The 16,823-nt window shown below is 47.4% G+C and overlaps 1 protein-coding gene across 1 annotated transcript in view; it reads right to left on the reverse strand.

The window, feature by feature from the left end:
* The window catches only part of LOC110505019 (neuronal acetylcholine receptor subunit alpha-7-like), a 75,992-nt gene that overhangs the window by 11,079 nt on the left and 48,090 nt on the right, over positions 1-16,823 (reverse strand). Inside the window, exon 5 of the mRNA XM_036969606.2 lies at positions 16,468-16,577. Within this exon, the coding sequence (XP_036825501.1) occupies positions 16,468-16,577 (110 nt within the window). The remainder of the gene's footprint in view (positions 1-16,467; positions 16,578-16,823) is intronic.

Genomic DNA, 16,823 nt, shown 5'->3' on the forward strand with positions numbered 1-16,823 from the left:
GAGCGTGGCACAAATCATGCTTCATTGACATCATGGCAAATGTTGAATGTTTATAATTTTAAACTAGAAAAAGAGACCCTTAGTCTTAGACTAGGGACCACACAGCAACTCCACTGAATAGCAGGCTAATGATTGCTTTGCAATGCTTGCAGTTAGCCACTGATTCCTTCCAAAACATTTGCGATTTCCAACTTGTTGTGTAATGTTTATGTCCAATGGCCGATGAGCACCAATATGTTTAATCTATAATTTCTCTTCATTATTTCTCTGACAGGGATTAAGAAGTATTTGCCAGCAGAATGTCGACTTGATTCATGATGATGACTGCTAGCTAAGATTTTGAAAGTATGATGTTGACAGGACCAGTTCAATCAATGCTACAGTAGATATGTGATTTGGCGTAATTTATATGTGGCCAAAATCTATTTAAATTGGCAAGTCACTTAAGAACAAATTATTATTTACAATGACGGCCTACCAAAAGGCAAAAGGCATACTGCGGGGACGGGGGCTGGGATAAAAATGTAATTTAAAATTAAGAAAAATATAGGACAAAACACACATCACAACAAGAGACAACACAACACTACATAAAGAGAGAGCTAAGACAACAACATATCATGGCAGCAACACATGACAACACAGCATGGTAGCAACACAACATGGCAGCAACACAACATGGTCGCAGTACAAAACATGGTCGCAGTACAAAACATGGTACAAGCATTAATGGGCACAGACAACAGCATAAAGGTAGAGACAACAATACATCACGCAAAGCAGTCACAACTGTCAGTAAGAGTGTCCATGATTGAGTCTTTGAATGAAGAGATTGAGATAAAACTGTCCAGTTCGAGTGTTTGTTGCAGCTCATTCCAGTTGCTAGCTGCAGCGAACTGAAAAGACGAGCGCCCTGGGATGTGTGTGCTTTGGGGAGCTTTAACAGAACGTGACTGACAGAACGGGTGTTGTATGTGGAGGATGAGGGCTGCAGTAGATATCTCAGATAGAGGAGAGTGAGGCTATGACGGTTTTATAAATAAGCATCAACCAGTGGGTCTTGCAACGAGTATACAGAGATGACCAGTTTACAGAGGAGTATAGAGTGCAGTGATGTGTCCTATAAGGAGCATTGGTGGCAAATCTATTTTTATTTTTTGTGTATTTTTTTTTACCCCTATTTCTCCCCAATTTCATGGTATCCAATTGGTAGTTACAATCTTGTAACCCTGCAACTCCCATACAGACTTGGGAGACGCGAAGGTTGAGAGCCGCGTGTCCTCCGAAACACAACCCAGCCAAGCCAGACTGCTTCTTGACACAATGTCCACTTAAACCGGAAGCCAGTCGCACAAATGTGTCAGAGGAAACACCGTACACCTGGTGTGTCATGTAATGTCATGTTGTGTCTTGTCTCTGTCCTTTCCCTTCACCCTGTCTCCCTCTGCTGGTCGTTGTTAGGTTACCTTTTCTCCCCCGCTTTCTCCCAGCTGTTCCTTGTCTCCTCTAACTACCCATTCACCCCGTTTCCCACCTGTTCCCTTTTTCCCTCTGATTAGGTCCCTATATCTCTCTCTGTTTCTGTTCCTGTCCTTGTCGGATTCTTGTTTGTTGTGTTTCATGCCTGAGCCAGACTATCGTCATGTTTGCTGTAACCTTGTCCTGTCCTGTCGGAATCTGCCGGTCTATCTGAGCCTACCTATGTTTGGTTATTAAAGAAGCTCTGTTTAAGTTAGTTCGCTTTTGGGTCCTCATTCACTCACCATAACAGAAGAATCCGACCAAGAATGGACCCAGCGACTTCGGATCCTCTCCACTCAGTCGTCGGGATCCAGGGAGCGATGCTAGGCAGACACGAGCAGGAAGTGTCTGCTGCTCGACATGCCGTTGAGACCCTGGCCACCCAAGTCTCCAACCTCACAGAACAGGTTCACCATCTCCGCCTCGATCCACCGGCCACTTCCAGGGCTTTCGAATCTCCGGAGCCCAGAATCAATAACCCGCCGTGTTACTCTGGGGAGCCCACTGAATGCCGCTCGTTCCTCACCCAGTGTGATATTGTGTTTTCTCTCCAGCCCAACACTTACTCCAGGAGCACTGCTCGTGTCGCCTACGTCATATCTCTCCTTATTGGACGGGCTCGTGAGTGGGGCACGGCAATCTGGGAGGCAAGGGCTGAGTGTACTAACCAGTATCAAGACTTTAAGGAGGAGATGATACGGGTTTTTGATCGATCTGTTTTTGGGGAGGAGGCTTCCAGGGCCCTGTCTTCCCTATGTCAAGGCAATCGATCCATAACAGACTACTCTATTGAGTTTCGCACTCTTGCTGTCTCCAGTGGCTGGAACGAGCCGGCCTTGCTCGCTCGTCTTCTGGAGGGTTTCCGCGCAGAGGTAAAGGATGAGATTCTCTCCCGGGAGGTTCCTTCCAGCGTGGATTCCTTGATTGAACTCGCTATTCGCATTGAGCGACGGGTTGATCTTCGTCACCGAGCTCGTGGAAAGGAGCTCGCGCTCTCCGTCGCCTCCCTCTCCGCATCACTACCATCTTCCTCTGCCGGCTCGGGTGCTGAGCCCATGCAGCTGGGAGGTATCCGCATCTCGACTAAGGAGAGGGAACGGAGAATCACCAACCGCCTCTGTCTCTATTGCGGTTCCGCTGGTCATTTTGTCACTTCATGTCCAGTAAAAGGCCAGAGCTCGTCAGTAAGCGGAGGGCTACTGGTGAGCGCTACTACTCCTGTCTCTCCTTCAAGATCCTGCACTACCTTGTCGGTCCATCTACGCTGGACCGGTTCGTCAGCTTCCTGCAGTGCCTTAATAGACTCTGGGGCGGAGGGCTGTTTTATGGACGAGACCTGGGCTCGGGAACATTCCTCTCAGACAGTTAAAGGAGCCCACGGCCTTGTTCGCCCTGGATGGTAGTCCTCTCCCCAGGATTCAGCGTGAGACGCTACCTTTAACCCTCACTGTTTCTGGTAATCATAGTGAAACCATTTCTTTTTTAATTTTTCGTTCACCTTTTACACCTGTTGTTTTGGGCCATCCCTGGCTAGTTTGTCATAATCCTTCCATTAATTGGTCTAGTAATTCTATCCTCTCCTGGAACGTCTCTTGTCATGTGAAATGTTTAATGTCTGCTATCCCTCCGGTTTCCTCTGTCTCTTCTTCACAGGAGGAGCCTGGTGATTTGACAGGGGTGCCGGAGGAATATCACGATCTGCGCACGGTGTTCAGTCGGTCCAGGGCCACCTCTCTTCCTCCACACCGGTCGTATGATTGTAGTATTGATCTCCTTCCGGGAACCACCCCCCCCCCGGGGTAGACTATACTCTCTGTCGGCTCCCGAACGTAAGGCTCTCGAAGATTATTTGTCTGTAGCTCTTGACGCCGGTACCATAGTCCCCTCCTCCTCTCCCGCCGGAGCGGGGGTTTTTTTTGTCAAGAAGAAGGACGGGTCTCTGCGCCCCTGCATAGATTATCGAGGGCTGAATGACATAACAGTGAAGAATCGTTATCCGCTTCCTCTTATGTCTTCAGCCTTCGAGATCCTGCAGGGAGCCAGGTTTTTCACTAAGTTGGACCTTCGTAACGCTTACCATCTTGTGCGCATCAGGGAGGGGGACGAGTGGAAGACGGCGTTTAACACTCCGTTAGGGCACTTTGAATACCGGGTTCTTCCTTTCGGCCTCGCTAACGCTCCAGCTGTCTTTCAGGCATTAGTCAATGATGTCCTGAGAGACATGCTGAACATCTTTGTTTTCGTTTACCTTGACGATATCCTGATTTTTTCACCGTCACTCCAGATTCATGTTCAGCACGTTCGACGTGTCCTCCAGCGCCTTTTAGAGAATTGTCTTTTTGTGAAGGCTGAGAAGTGCACTTTTCATGCCTCCTCCGTCACATTTCTCGGTTCTGTTATTTCCGCTGAAGGCATTAAGATGGATCCCGCTAAGGTCCAAGCTGTCATTGATTGGCCCGTCCCTAAGTCACGCGTCGAGCTGCAGCGCTTTCTCGGCTTCGCGAACTTCTATCGTCGTTTCATCCGTAATTTCGGTCAGGTGGCAGCTCCTCTCACAGCCCTTACTTCTGTCAAGACGTGCTTTAAGTGGTCCGTTTCCGCCCAGGGAGCTTTTGATCTCCTCAAGAATCGTTTTACATCCGCTCCTATCCTTGTTACACCTGACGTCTCTAGACAGTTCGTTGTCGAGGTTGACGCGTCAGAGGTGGGCGTGGGAGCCATCCTTTCTCAGCGCTCCCTCTCTGACGACAAGGTCCACCCATGCGCGTATTTTTCTCATCGCCTGTCGCCGTCGGAACGTAACTATGATGTGGGTAACCGCGAACTGCTCGCCATCCGGTTAGCCCTAGGCGAATGGCGACAGTGGTTGGAGGGGGCGACCGTTCCTTTTGTCGTTTGGACTGACCATAGGAACCTTGAGTACATCCGTTCTGCCAAACGACTTAATGCGCGTCAGGGCGTTGGGCGCTGTTTTTCGCTCGTTTCGAGTTCGTGATTTCTTATCGTCCGGGCTCTAAGAACACCAAGCCTGATGCTTTGTCTCGTCTCTTCAGTTCTTCAGTAGCCTCCACTGACCCCGAGGGGATTCTCCCTGAGGGGCGTGTTGTCGGGTTGACTGTCTGGGGAATTGAGAGGCAGGTAAAACAAGCGCTCACTCACACTCCGTCGCCGCGCGCTTGTCCTAGGAACCTTCTTTTCGTTCCCGTTCCTACTCGTCTGGCCGTTCTTCAGTGGGCTCACTCTGCCAAGTTAGCCGGCCACCCTGGCGTTCGGGGTACGCTTGCTTCCATTCGCCAGCGTTTTTGGTGGCCCACCCGGGAGCATGACACGCGTCGTTTCGTGGCTGCTTGTTCGGTCTGCGCGCAGACTAAGTCCGGTAACTCTCCTCCTGCCGGCCGTCTCAGGCCGCTTCCTATTCCCTCTCGACCGTGGTCTCACATCGCCTTAGATTTTGTCACCGGACTGCCTTCGTCAGCGGGGAAGACTGTTATTCTTACGGTTGTCGATAGGTTCTCTAAGGCGGCTCATTTCATTCCCCTTGCTAAGCTTCCTTCTGCTAAAGAGACGGCACAAATCATCATCGAGAATGTTTTCAGAATTCATGGCCTTCCGTCAGACGTCGTTTCGGACAGAGGTCCGCAATTCACGTCTCAATTTTGGAGGGAGTTTTGCCGTTTGATTGGGGCTTCCGTCAGTCTCTCTTCCGGCTTTCACCCCCAGTCTAACGGTCAAGCAGAACGGGCCAATCAGACTATTGGTCGCATCTTACGCAGTCTTTCTTTTCGTAACCCTGCGTCTTGGTCAGAACAGCTCCCCTGGGCAGAATACGCCCACAACTCGCTTCCTTCGTCTGCGACCGGGCTATCTCCTTTTCAGAGTAGCCTCGGGTACCAGCCTCCGCTGTTCTCATCTCAGTTCGCCGAGTCCAGCGTCCCCTCCGCTCAGGCTTTTGTCCAACGTTGCGAGCGCACCTGGAAGAGGGTCAGGTCTGCACTTTGCCGTTATAGGACGCAGACTGTGAGGGCTGCTAATAAGCGTAGAACTAAGAGTCCTAGATATTGTCGCGGTCAGAGAGTTTGGCTCTCCACTCAGAACCTTCCCCTTAAGACGGCTTCTCGCAAGTTGACCCCGCGGTTCATTGGTCCGTTCCGTATTTCTCGGGTCATTAATCCTGTCGCAGTTCGACTTCTTCTTCCGCGATACCTTCGTCGCGTCCACCCGGTCTTCCATGTCTCCTGCATCAAGCCCGTCCTTCGCGCCCCCGCTCGTCTTCCCCCCCCCCCCCCCCCCCCATCCTTGTCGAGGGCGCACCCATCTACAGGGTCCGTAGAATTTTGGACATGCGTCCTCGGGGCCGTGGTCACCAGTACCTCGTAGATTGGGAGGGGTACGGTCCTGAGGAGAGGAGTTGGGTTCCCTCTCGGGACGTGCTGGACCGTGCGCTGATCGAGGATTTCCTCCGTTGCCGCCAGGTTTCCTCCTCGAGTGCGCCAGGAGGCGCTCGGTGAGTGGGGGGGTACTGTCATGTAATGTCATGTTGTGTCTTGTCTCTGTCCTTTCCCTTCACCCTGTCTCCCTCTGCTGGTCGTTGTTAGGTTACCTTTTCTCCCCCGCTTTCTCCCAGCTGTTCCTTGTCTCCTCTAACTACCCATTCACCCCGTTTCCCACCTGTTCCCTTTTTCCCTCTGATTAGGTCCCTATATCTCTCTCTGTTTCTGTTCCTGTCCTTGTCGGATTCTTGTTTGTTGTGTTTCATGCCTGAGCCAGACTATCGTCATGTTTGCTGTAACCTTGTCCTGTCCTGTCGGAATCTGCCGGTCTATCTGAGCCTACCTATGTTTGGTTATTAAAGAAGCTCTGTTTAAGTTAGTTCGCTTTTGGGTCCTCATTCACTCACCATAACATGGTGACTGTGTCAGCGTGCATTGCACCCGGCCCGCCACAGGAGTTGCTAGTGCGCGATGGGACAAGATCATCCCTGCCGGCCAAACCCTCCACTAACCCAGAATACGCTGGGCCAAATGTGCGCCTCCCCATGGGTCTCCCGGTCGCGGTCGTCTGCGACAGACCCTGGACTCTGGCTTTAGAAGGCTTTAGAAGCATCTGGTAGGCTAATTGACATAATACGAGTCAATTGGAGGTGTACCTGTGGATGTATTTCAATGCTTACCTTCAGACTCAGTGCCTCTTTGCTTGACATCATTGGAAAATCAAAAGAAATCAGCCAAGACTTCAGGAAAAAAACTGTAGACCTCCACAAGTCTGGTTCATCCTTGGGAGCAATTTCCATACACCTGAAGGCACCACGTTCATCTGTACAAACAATAGTATGCAAGTATAAACACCATGGGACCACGCAGCCGCAGCCGCTCACGAAGGAGACACGCTCTGTCTCCTAGAGACAAAGATCATACTTTTTTGGAGAAATCTCCTCTGGTCTGATGAAACAAGAATAGAACTCTTTGGCTATAATGATCATTGTCATATATGATCATTATGAAAAAGGGGGGAGGTTTGTAAGGCGAAGAACACCATCCCAACCGTGAAGCACGGGAGTGGCAGCATCATGTTGTGGTGTTTTGCTGCAGGAGGGTCTAGTGTACTTCACAATATAGATGGGATCATGAGGAAGAACAATTATGTGGATATATTGAAGCAACATATCAAGACATCAGTCAGGAAGTTAAAGATTGGAAGACCCATTTGCGACCAAATGGACAATGACCCCAACCATACTTCCTGAACCCAACCAAAATGGACACAAAATGGCCACATGCCACATGGCCACATGTCCCCCTCAAGTCAAGGTATTGGAGTGGCAATCACAAAGCCCTGACCTCCATCCTATAGAAAATCTGTGGGCAGAACTGATAAAGCGTGTGCAAGCAAGGAGGCCTACAACCCAGCTCTGTCAGGAGGTATGGGCCAAAATTCACCCAACTTATTGTGGGAAGCTTGTGGAAGGCTACCCGAAACGTTTGACACAAGTTAAACAATTTAAAGGCAATGCTACCAAATACTAATTGAGTGTATGTAAACTTCTGACCCACTGGGAATGCGATGAAAGAAATACAAGCTGAAATAAATAATTCTCTCAACTATTATTCTGACATTTCACATTCTTAAAATAAAGTGGTGATCCTAACTGACCTAAAACAGGGAATTTTTACTAGGATTAAATTTCAGGAATTGTGAAAAACTGAGTTTAAATGTATTTGGCTAAGGTGTATGTAAACTTCTGACTTCAACTGTACCTATCAGGATTGTTTGTGAGGATAACATCAAGGAGAGAAGCCTTTTCTGGGTGTTAGGAGTCCTTGTGGGATTGGTAATAATCTGAGAAAGATTTAGGGAGTCCCATTGCTTTAGGACTTGGTCAGGGGGTTTAAGCATATCCCCATTTTGGTCACCTAGCAGGATAAATTCAGACTTAGTGTAAGGGGCCAGGAGAGAGCTAGGGCAGGTAGGGTACAGGCCTGTGCTGATGGAGGACGATAACACCCAGCAACAGTCAACAAAGAGCTATATGGTAAAGATTGCCACTCACCCACCTTTGGAAGATCTGTCTTGCCGAAAAAGGTTATAACCAGGAAGGTTAGATCAGTATTCAAAACACTCTTCCTTAACTACGTCTTAGTAATGACCAACACATCTGGATTGGAGCTGTGAACCCACACTTTCAATTGATCCATTTTAGGAAATAAGCTTCTAGTGTTAACGTGCAGTAAACCCAGGCTTTTATGAGAGCAGAAATCAGTGAAGCAGATATCAGAGCACAGTCAGAAGTCAGAATTGGGGCTAGCAACAGTAGATGGGTGTACATGCACATTTCCAGATATCATCAGCAGAAATACAATCAAGGCACGGCAGAGGACTAGGAGATCTCTTCAGGGTTGATTTATGACATTTGAATGTGCATTAGATGGCAACAAGATCATATTGTACAGCAATTGTATCAGGTAACATGAATACAAAGCCGTCGAGAGGTGGTTAGAATAGAATGGGAGGCCAAAAGTCTGTGTAACCAACAGAGAGTCAGAGTCCCGTGTGTGGGAACAAACATAGTCTGTCCCACAGTTGGGTAAACAAGAAAGCTCATTGTCAACAAAGCATGCAGGAGTCATGAGGCAAATAACAAAATGTACAAGAAAAAAAAACGACTTGGGGCTAGCCATTGTAAGTTCAGAGTCACTCGCCTCAACAGTGCCTGTGTGCTGGAGGCGCTTGAAAGCTCGGGAGACCTTGAGCCTTCTTGGATGGGCACTTCTAATGTAACTCTATGGCAGCATCCAAGGGGCTTGAATTTTCTAGCGTCCCCATGAGTGACGGAACACTGAGCCAAACACGGCGCAAAGCTCCGTATTTTCTGCTGGCTTGCCCCACCACCACAGAAAGCACTGAGCTGGGCTGAAACACCTGCATTTTGGAGCTGCTTTACTCAAATAAACAAAAAAAGAGACCATGTTTGTATGCGGCTTTATAAACTCAATTATATTCACTACCGTTCAAACGTTTGGGGTCACTTAGAAATGTCCTTGTTTTTGAAAGAAAGCGCATTTTTTGTCCATTAAAATAACATCAAATTGATCAGAAATACAGTATAGACATTGTTAATGTTGTAAATGACCTTTGTTGCTGGAAAAGGCTGATAAGTCAAGGCCCTTTATCAGCAACCATCACTCCTGTGTTCCAATGGCACGTTGTGTTAGCGAATCCAAGTTTATTATTTTAAAAGGCTAATTGATCATTAGAAAACCCTTTTGCAATTATGTTAGCACAGCTGAAAACTGTTGTGCTGATTAAAGAGGCACTAAAACTGGCCTTCTTTAGACTAGTTGAGTATCTGGAGCATAAGCATTTCTGTGTTCGATTACAGGCTCAAAATGGCCAGAAACAAAGAACTTTCTTCTGAAACTTGTCAGTCTATTCTTGTTCTGAGAAATGAATGCTATTCCATGCAATAAATTACCAAGAAACTGAAGATATCGTACAACGCTGTGTACTACTCCCTTCACAGAACAGCGCAATCTGGCTCTAGGGTTAGGGTTGAACCGGGATGTGGACATGAAGCTAGGGTTAGGGTTGAGGCTAGGGTTAGGGTTGAACCGGGATGTGGACATGAAGCTAGGGTTAGAGTTGAGGCTACGGTTAAGGGTTGAACCGGGATGTGGACATGAAGCTAGGGTTAGAGTTGAGGCTAGGGTTACGGTTGAACCAGGATGTGGACATGAATGTAGGGTTAGGTTTGAGGCTAGGGGTTAGGTTTTAACCAGGCTGTGGACATGAAGCTAAGGTTAGGATGGAACCGGCATGTGGACATGAAGCTAGGGTTAGGGTTGAGGCTAGGGGTCAGGGTTGAACCGGTATGTGGACATGAAGCTAGGGTTAGGGTTGAACCGGCATGTGGACATGAAGCTAGGGTTAGGGTTGAGGCTAGGGGTCAGGGTTGAACCGGTATGTGGACATGAGGCTAGGGTTAGGGTTGAACCGGGATGTGGACATGAAGCTAGGGTTAGAGTTGAGGCTACGGTTAAGGGTTGAACCGGGATGTGGACATGAAGCTAGGGTTAGAGTTGAGGCTAGGGTTACGGTTGAACCAGGATGTGGACATGAATGTAGGGTTAGGTTTGAGGCTAGGGGTTAGGTTTTAACCAGGCTGTGGACATGAAGCTAAGGTTAGGATGGAACCGGCATGTGGACATGAAGCTAGGGTTAGGGTTGAGGCTAGGGGTCAGGGTTGAACCGGTATGTGGACATGAAGCTAGGGTTAGGGTTGAACCGGCATGTGGACATGAAGCTAGGGTTAGGGTTGAGGCTAGGGGTCAGGGTTGAACCGGTATGTGGACATGATGCTAGGGTTAGGCTTGAGGCTAGGGGTTAGGGTTGAACCGGGATGTGGACATGAAGCTAGGGTTAGGGTTGAGGCTAGGGGTTAGGGTTGAACTGGGATGTGGACATGAAGCTAGGGTTAGGGTTGAACTGGGATGTGGACATGAAGCTAGGGCTAGGGTTGAGGCTATGGTTGAACCGGGATGTGGACATGAAGCTAGGATTAGGGTTGAGGCTAGGGGTTAGGGTTGAACCAGGATGTGGACATGAAGCTAGGGTTAGGGTTGAGGCTAGGGTTGAACCGGGATGTGGACATGAAGCTAGGATTAGGAATGAGGCCAGGGTTGAACTGGGATGTGGACATGAAGCTAGGATTAGGGTTGAGGCTAGGGTTGAACCGGGATGTGGACATGAAGCTAGGATTAGGGTTGAGGCTAGGGGTTCGGGTTGAACCGGGATGTGGACATGAAGCTAGGGTTAGGGTTGAGGCTAGGGGTTAGGGTTAAACCGGGATGTGGACATGATGCTAGGGTTAGAGCTGGGGGATGGATCCAGTGATTAGGTGGGACTGACGTTGTAGTTGGAGCGACTGGGTGTAGAATCTTACCTGTGTGAATGAACCATTATCAGATACGATCAGACACACGAAAACACATCCACAACATCACTAGAACAGGTAGCACAGGTAGCACAGTATCAGAAACGAACACACAAACTGCGGGTCCTATGGGGCCCACCCTCCCTTCCCCTTCTGTCAGGGGTCCATCCCCAGCAGTGGAACCCAGCAGTGGAAACCCATTAAGGCACCTGACAGTTCTATTCAGACCCCTATCAACGACCACTTATCCCCCAGACAACCACGAGACACCCCAAGCGCTAACGTAGACGCGCCTGGGAACACAGTCCTCAGGTTTACACACTCATTCAGCGCGGTGACAGGCCGAGCCTGAGAGAGGATTTACTGATTACCCTCGTCTCCCTATCTCTCCTTCCTGCTCCACTCAGTAAGTTGAATGATCTACCTTTTCAGAGTTTAGTAGCGTCATCAATTTCTCGTTCATTTCAGTGTGTTATCTGTGCTGGTCGGGCAGGAGATGTGTGTGTGTGTGTGTGTGTCTGTGTTGTGGGGCAGGGGAGATAGGGCTGCATGTGCAGGGCTGTTGGGGCTGTGTGTGTCGCTGCCATCCCTGGCTCATTGAATTATTCAGACCTCTGCTTCATTGTGTCAGAAAGCTTCTGCCCGCGTTCCACTGCAATCAGCACACATATCAGCTAGTGTGTGTGCCAGAGTGCGCATGCACACACACACACAAAACAGGGAACATCAAACAACACATAAACATAATCCAGAAACTGACAAAACACACCCCAAAGATAGAAGCGCGTTAACACACAATGGGACAGGTGATACCCCTGAGAGAAGGAACAGAGAGCGGGGGCACATAGTTTAAATCACACACACACACACACACACACACACACACACACACACACACACACACACACACACACACACACACACACACAGAGAGAGAGAGAGAGAGAGAGAGAGAGAGAGAGAAGCCCTAGACATGTGTCCTAGACATGTGAGCACAGTGAAAGGGGACAAAGCATTCTGGCGACACACAGAGGTCAGACAAACAACGGAGGTAGTGACAGGTTTCTGCAACCAGGGGACGTGAGTCACCTTGCTGTCTTCTCCACTTACTCAACACCTCATTCTTGCACCTCCACGCACGCGTGGTAATGAGATGGAGCAGCTCAAGAGAGAGAGAGACAGAGAGATTAAACCCAATGAAAGACACACAGAGAAAGCAAGAGAGAAGTAAGAGACATGGAAAGGAACATCCAACCAGAGGGCAGAAGAGACAGCCCGTCCAGTCTGCCCCGAGAGGAAGAGAGAAGAATAAGAGAACAGTCTCTTCGGAGGTCCAGCCAGGGTTCTATGTTCTTGCTCTCTCCAGAAGCTGAGGAAATAGTACGGCTAATGCCTCTGTGAAACAGAGTAGAAGTTATCCAAGCACATAATTCTGGATATGCCTTCCCAGATCATTAGGATCAGGCATATAGGGTGACAGCCCCAGGGGCCTGATGAGTTGGAGTGGGGATATGTCCATGTCTATCTCTGCATGCCTATCGCACTGAGAAACAGTGTGATGACAAGGTGAGCCTCATCTCCATATGTTCCCAGTATAAATACACATACACATAATATTCAGTACAGAGAAGGAAGAGGGGGTAAATATTTTCTTAACTCTTTTTTCTGAAAACAGTACTGTCGGTTACGGGCTTGTAAGTAAGCATTTCACAGGAAATATTGTATTCGGCGCATGTGACAAATAAAATGTGATTTGATTTGAAGAGAGAGAGAGAGTGATTATCTCGCTCTTTTTTTTGTTTTAAACGGAATGTGTCCCTTCACATTGCTGTCATAGTCACAGCGGCAGGTAGCCTTGCAGGTTAAGAGCGCTGGGCCGACCACCGAAAGTTCGAGGCGAAAAATCTGTCGATGTGCCCTTCAGCAAAGCACTTAACCCTAATTGCTCCTGTAAGTCACTCTGGATAAGAGCGTCTGCTAAATGACTGCAATTTATTTGAGAGTATGCTTCGCCCAAGGGCTAGAGACACTACTGTGCGGCGTGTGCATGTCCCGCCTGGCTCCTTGACTTGGATGTCCTTGGTCTGATGGATCCTATGGAAACATTGACTTTAGCCCTGTCCTTCTCTGACGAGGGAGATGGTCATGTAGTAACTGATCTAATGGTGATTAAAGTCTGCCTGATGCTGATCCACATCTACACGAGGTTATGGCGTGAGATGTGTGTACTTGTCACTGTAGAATTGTCAGTGCCCACATGAAAAACACACTACAGTTTACTATAGATTACGACAGTACTTACTATACAATTATGTAGTAAACTGTAGTGTACTGTAAAATACTATACTACACACTAATATCCCTCGATCATGTGTAGTACTTACTATAGAATGTTGTAGAATACTATAGTAAATACTGCAGTATACGACAGGGCGCAAAAACACTTCAGTGAATACTACAGTAATGTCCGCAAAAAACTCTATAGTAAATAGTTCAGTATACTACAGTCTGCAAAAACACTACAGTAGTTACTATAGTATACACTTCAATATTTATACTATAGTAAACTGTAAATACTCCTTTAGTCCACAAAAACACTACAGTAATTACTATAGTACATACACAGTATTTTTACGATATTAACTGTAAATACTACTTTAGTACACAAGAACACTATAGTACTATAGTATTTGTACCATAGTACAATACCATAATAAAATGTGGGTGTGTACAATGCTCCGTGTGAATGTACCTTTTCCTGAGATTAGCTATGCGTGTCCTGTTTGAATTGTTTCTGTGCAATACAACAACATACAGCCTTTCACACCCCCATGCCATTACATTCAGCACATAGTGTCAACGAAGCGCGTCACTAATAAGGATTCATTCAACGATTCCTTCATGGCAATTTATCAATGGAATCAACCACATTCAAGTCAAATCCTGCTATGTGCTGAGTCACAAACAAACAGCAATCAGAGACGTGTTCAACTTCCTTTTCATCCCCCAGCCCTCGGCGGCTTAATACCAGACAGACAGATGCGAAGGGATCGTTCAGAGGGGAAATGAATGAAAAGTCACATGCTGTTGATCCTTCCATTGTGCCTATACAGCCCTCCACACTGAAACGGTCTTTTGATGAGATACATGGGATGTATTGAACTGACTCATTAAGGCTCTCGTTAATTAAGCGCAATAGAAGTGAATACATTCGTTATTGCGGTTTCGCACCTCAAAAAGCATGCTAATGAGACTGGGTTCCTCTGCTATACACCGCTGTCAGACTAGCGTGTTATCGCTTACGCTTTCACGACGGACGGTTTAATGGCGCATGTTATGTCACGAACGTCTGCTGTGTCAATGCGTGTCTCTATGTGTTTGTGTGTCGACATCATGGAAGCAGACTGCACATTTGAACTTCCCTTTTGGGGAAGCTAAACCTCAGCAACACTCGGAAACGGGTTCTCCTCGGCAGCTCCCCTCTAACACAGGGCCATGACATGATCTACAAGGTTAACTCTGCTCTTATGGTGAAATTCCTCAACATCTGGGATGTTTACGTCACATGACCCAAACCAATGACCCTAACCGTCACATATCTTCTTCACAGCATCGTAAACGAGTGCACGCCAAAGAAATGTGAGAGCATGAAGAATAGAAGAGAACAGACGCATTTTACATGAATGACAAGTATGTTTCCTGTTACCTTTGACCTTTTTGGACGTGGTGAGGAGTGAAGCAGGTTAGATGAAGAGAAGAGGGGTGAGATGGGGAGTGCTTTTAAAATCAGGATTAAATACCCATTGTTTCTCTCCTTAATCCTGTGATCATGTGGTGTTGTGTGCGTGTGTGTGTGGTGTGTGTTGGTTGTGTACGCGCATGGAGATTGGAATTAAGCAATAATACATTCAAGTCCATATGTTATGGCATTTGTATCATGGCTGTGACGTGGTCATAGCCACGAGGCGAAGCCGACAAGTTACCAGCATTAAAAAGCAAGATTATTATTATTATTTGTATTTTTTACCTGATGCTACATTCACTAACACTGGTTGTCAAGTGCAATTTTAGATGTTCTCTGGTCTTTAGTTCTATGTCCATTGACTGCCATGTAAAGCTAAACTAAACCAGCGCTGGTGGATCATTCCGGGAACTTTGCAGGTTGCTGGCCAACTACACAGCAAACTAGCTACATTTCATGTTGTTTTACCAGTTCGGATGCTGATTGGTGATTTGGACTGGCTGAGAAAAACTGCATTCCTCTCTCCTCTGCCGACACATTCATTAATACGGGAGACTGTGGAGATCGAAATGTTGCAAATGTCGGAGATAATGTCTAGGTGCTTTTTACAGTGGAGATCAAGTTAATTAATTGCGTGGCTGGGCAGATCTGTAAAAGTAGTAGTACTAGCAGTAGCAGAAGCAGTAGTAGTACTAGCAGTAGCAGAAGCAGTAGTAGTACTAGCAGTAGCAGAAGCAGTAATATTACTAGCAGTAGCAGAAGCAGTAGTAGTACTAGCAGTAGCAGAAGCAGTAGTAGTACTAGCAGTAGCAGAAGCAGTAGTAGTACTAGCAGTAGCAGAAGCAGTAGTAGTACTAGCAGTAGAAGAAGCAGTAATATTACTAGCAGTAGCAGAAGCAGTAGTAGTAGTAGTTGCTGGTTACCAATGTAATTAGAACAGTTCAAATAAATGCTTTGTCATACCCGTGGTATACAGTCTGATATACCACAGCTGTCAGCCAATCAGCAGTCAGGGCTTGAACCCCCCAGTGAATCATTATGAATGAACCCTCTTAAAAAAAGGACTGAACTTCCTTCACTTCTCTGTGTGCCTACCTCTCTCCATATATTTCTCACATGGTCTAGCTAGTGCATTTACTTGTGGTTTTGCCCTACATGGCAAAGTGAAGCGGAATAGATACCATCTCTGTAAGCTTTCCCCACTAACAGGAGAAAGGGGTTAAGAACAGAGAGATGAGACAGAATAAACCCGACCTGATTCCAAACACTGTGCACGTCTAAAAACACATATACCCAACTGTATCTCAATGCTAACTCACACACACGCACACAGAGAGAGATACACACACACAGAGAGATACACACACACACGCACTCACACAGAGAGAAACACACACACACACACACAGAGAGAAACACACACACACACACACACACACAGAGGTACACACACACAGAGGTACACACACACAGAGGTACACACACACACACACAGAGGTACACACGCACAAACACACACACACACACACACACTTCGGGAGACTTCCAGACTAAACACATATTCCACATTCAGGTCCTGTCCCTCCAGTCCCTCCAGGCAGGCTGATGCAGGTCACAGATGCTCCGTTGCTGTTGGTTTATCAACCAAATCTCAGCTCTAAACTCATCCAAAGAAAGGATCAATCATAAATGACTGCATCAGTAAGTTGTGGGAGGAGATGAGGATGATGGGAGGAGAGGAGGATCATGGGAGAAGATGGGGGTTGTGGGAGCACACCTGTTGTAGAGGAGGATGTCAGGGGTCCAGATCTGGCTGGAGGGGAAACGTAGGTTCTGAACCCCGGGGTAGTTCTCTGGATTCCAACTCAGGTACACATCAGTCCAGTACTGAGGACAGAACACAGAGATACACATCAGAGATAATCACACAGCAAAGAGGTACATCAGTCCAGTACTTAAGACAGAACACAGAGATACACATCAGAGATAATCACACAGCAAAGAGGTACATCAGTCCAGTACTGAGGACAGAACACAGAGATACACATCAGAGATAATCACACAGCAAAGAGGTACATCAGTCCAGTACTGAGGACAGAACACAGAGATACACATCAGAGATAATCACACAGC

This window comes from Oncorhynchus mykiss, chromosome 25, assembly GCF_057628025.1.
Source record: "Oncorhynchus mykiss isolate SJ-2025 chromosome 25, ASM5762802v1, whole genome shotgun sequence".
NCBI lineage: Eukaryota > Metazoa > Chordata > Actinopteri > Salmoniformes > Salmonidae > Oncorhynchus > Oncorhynchus mykiss.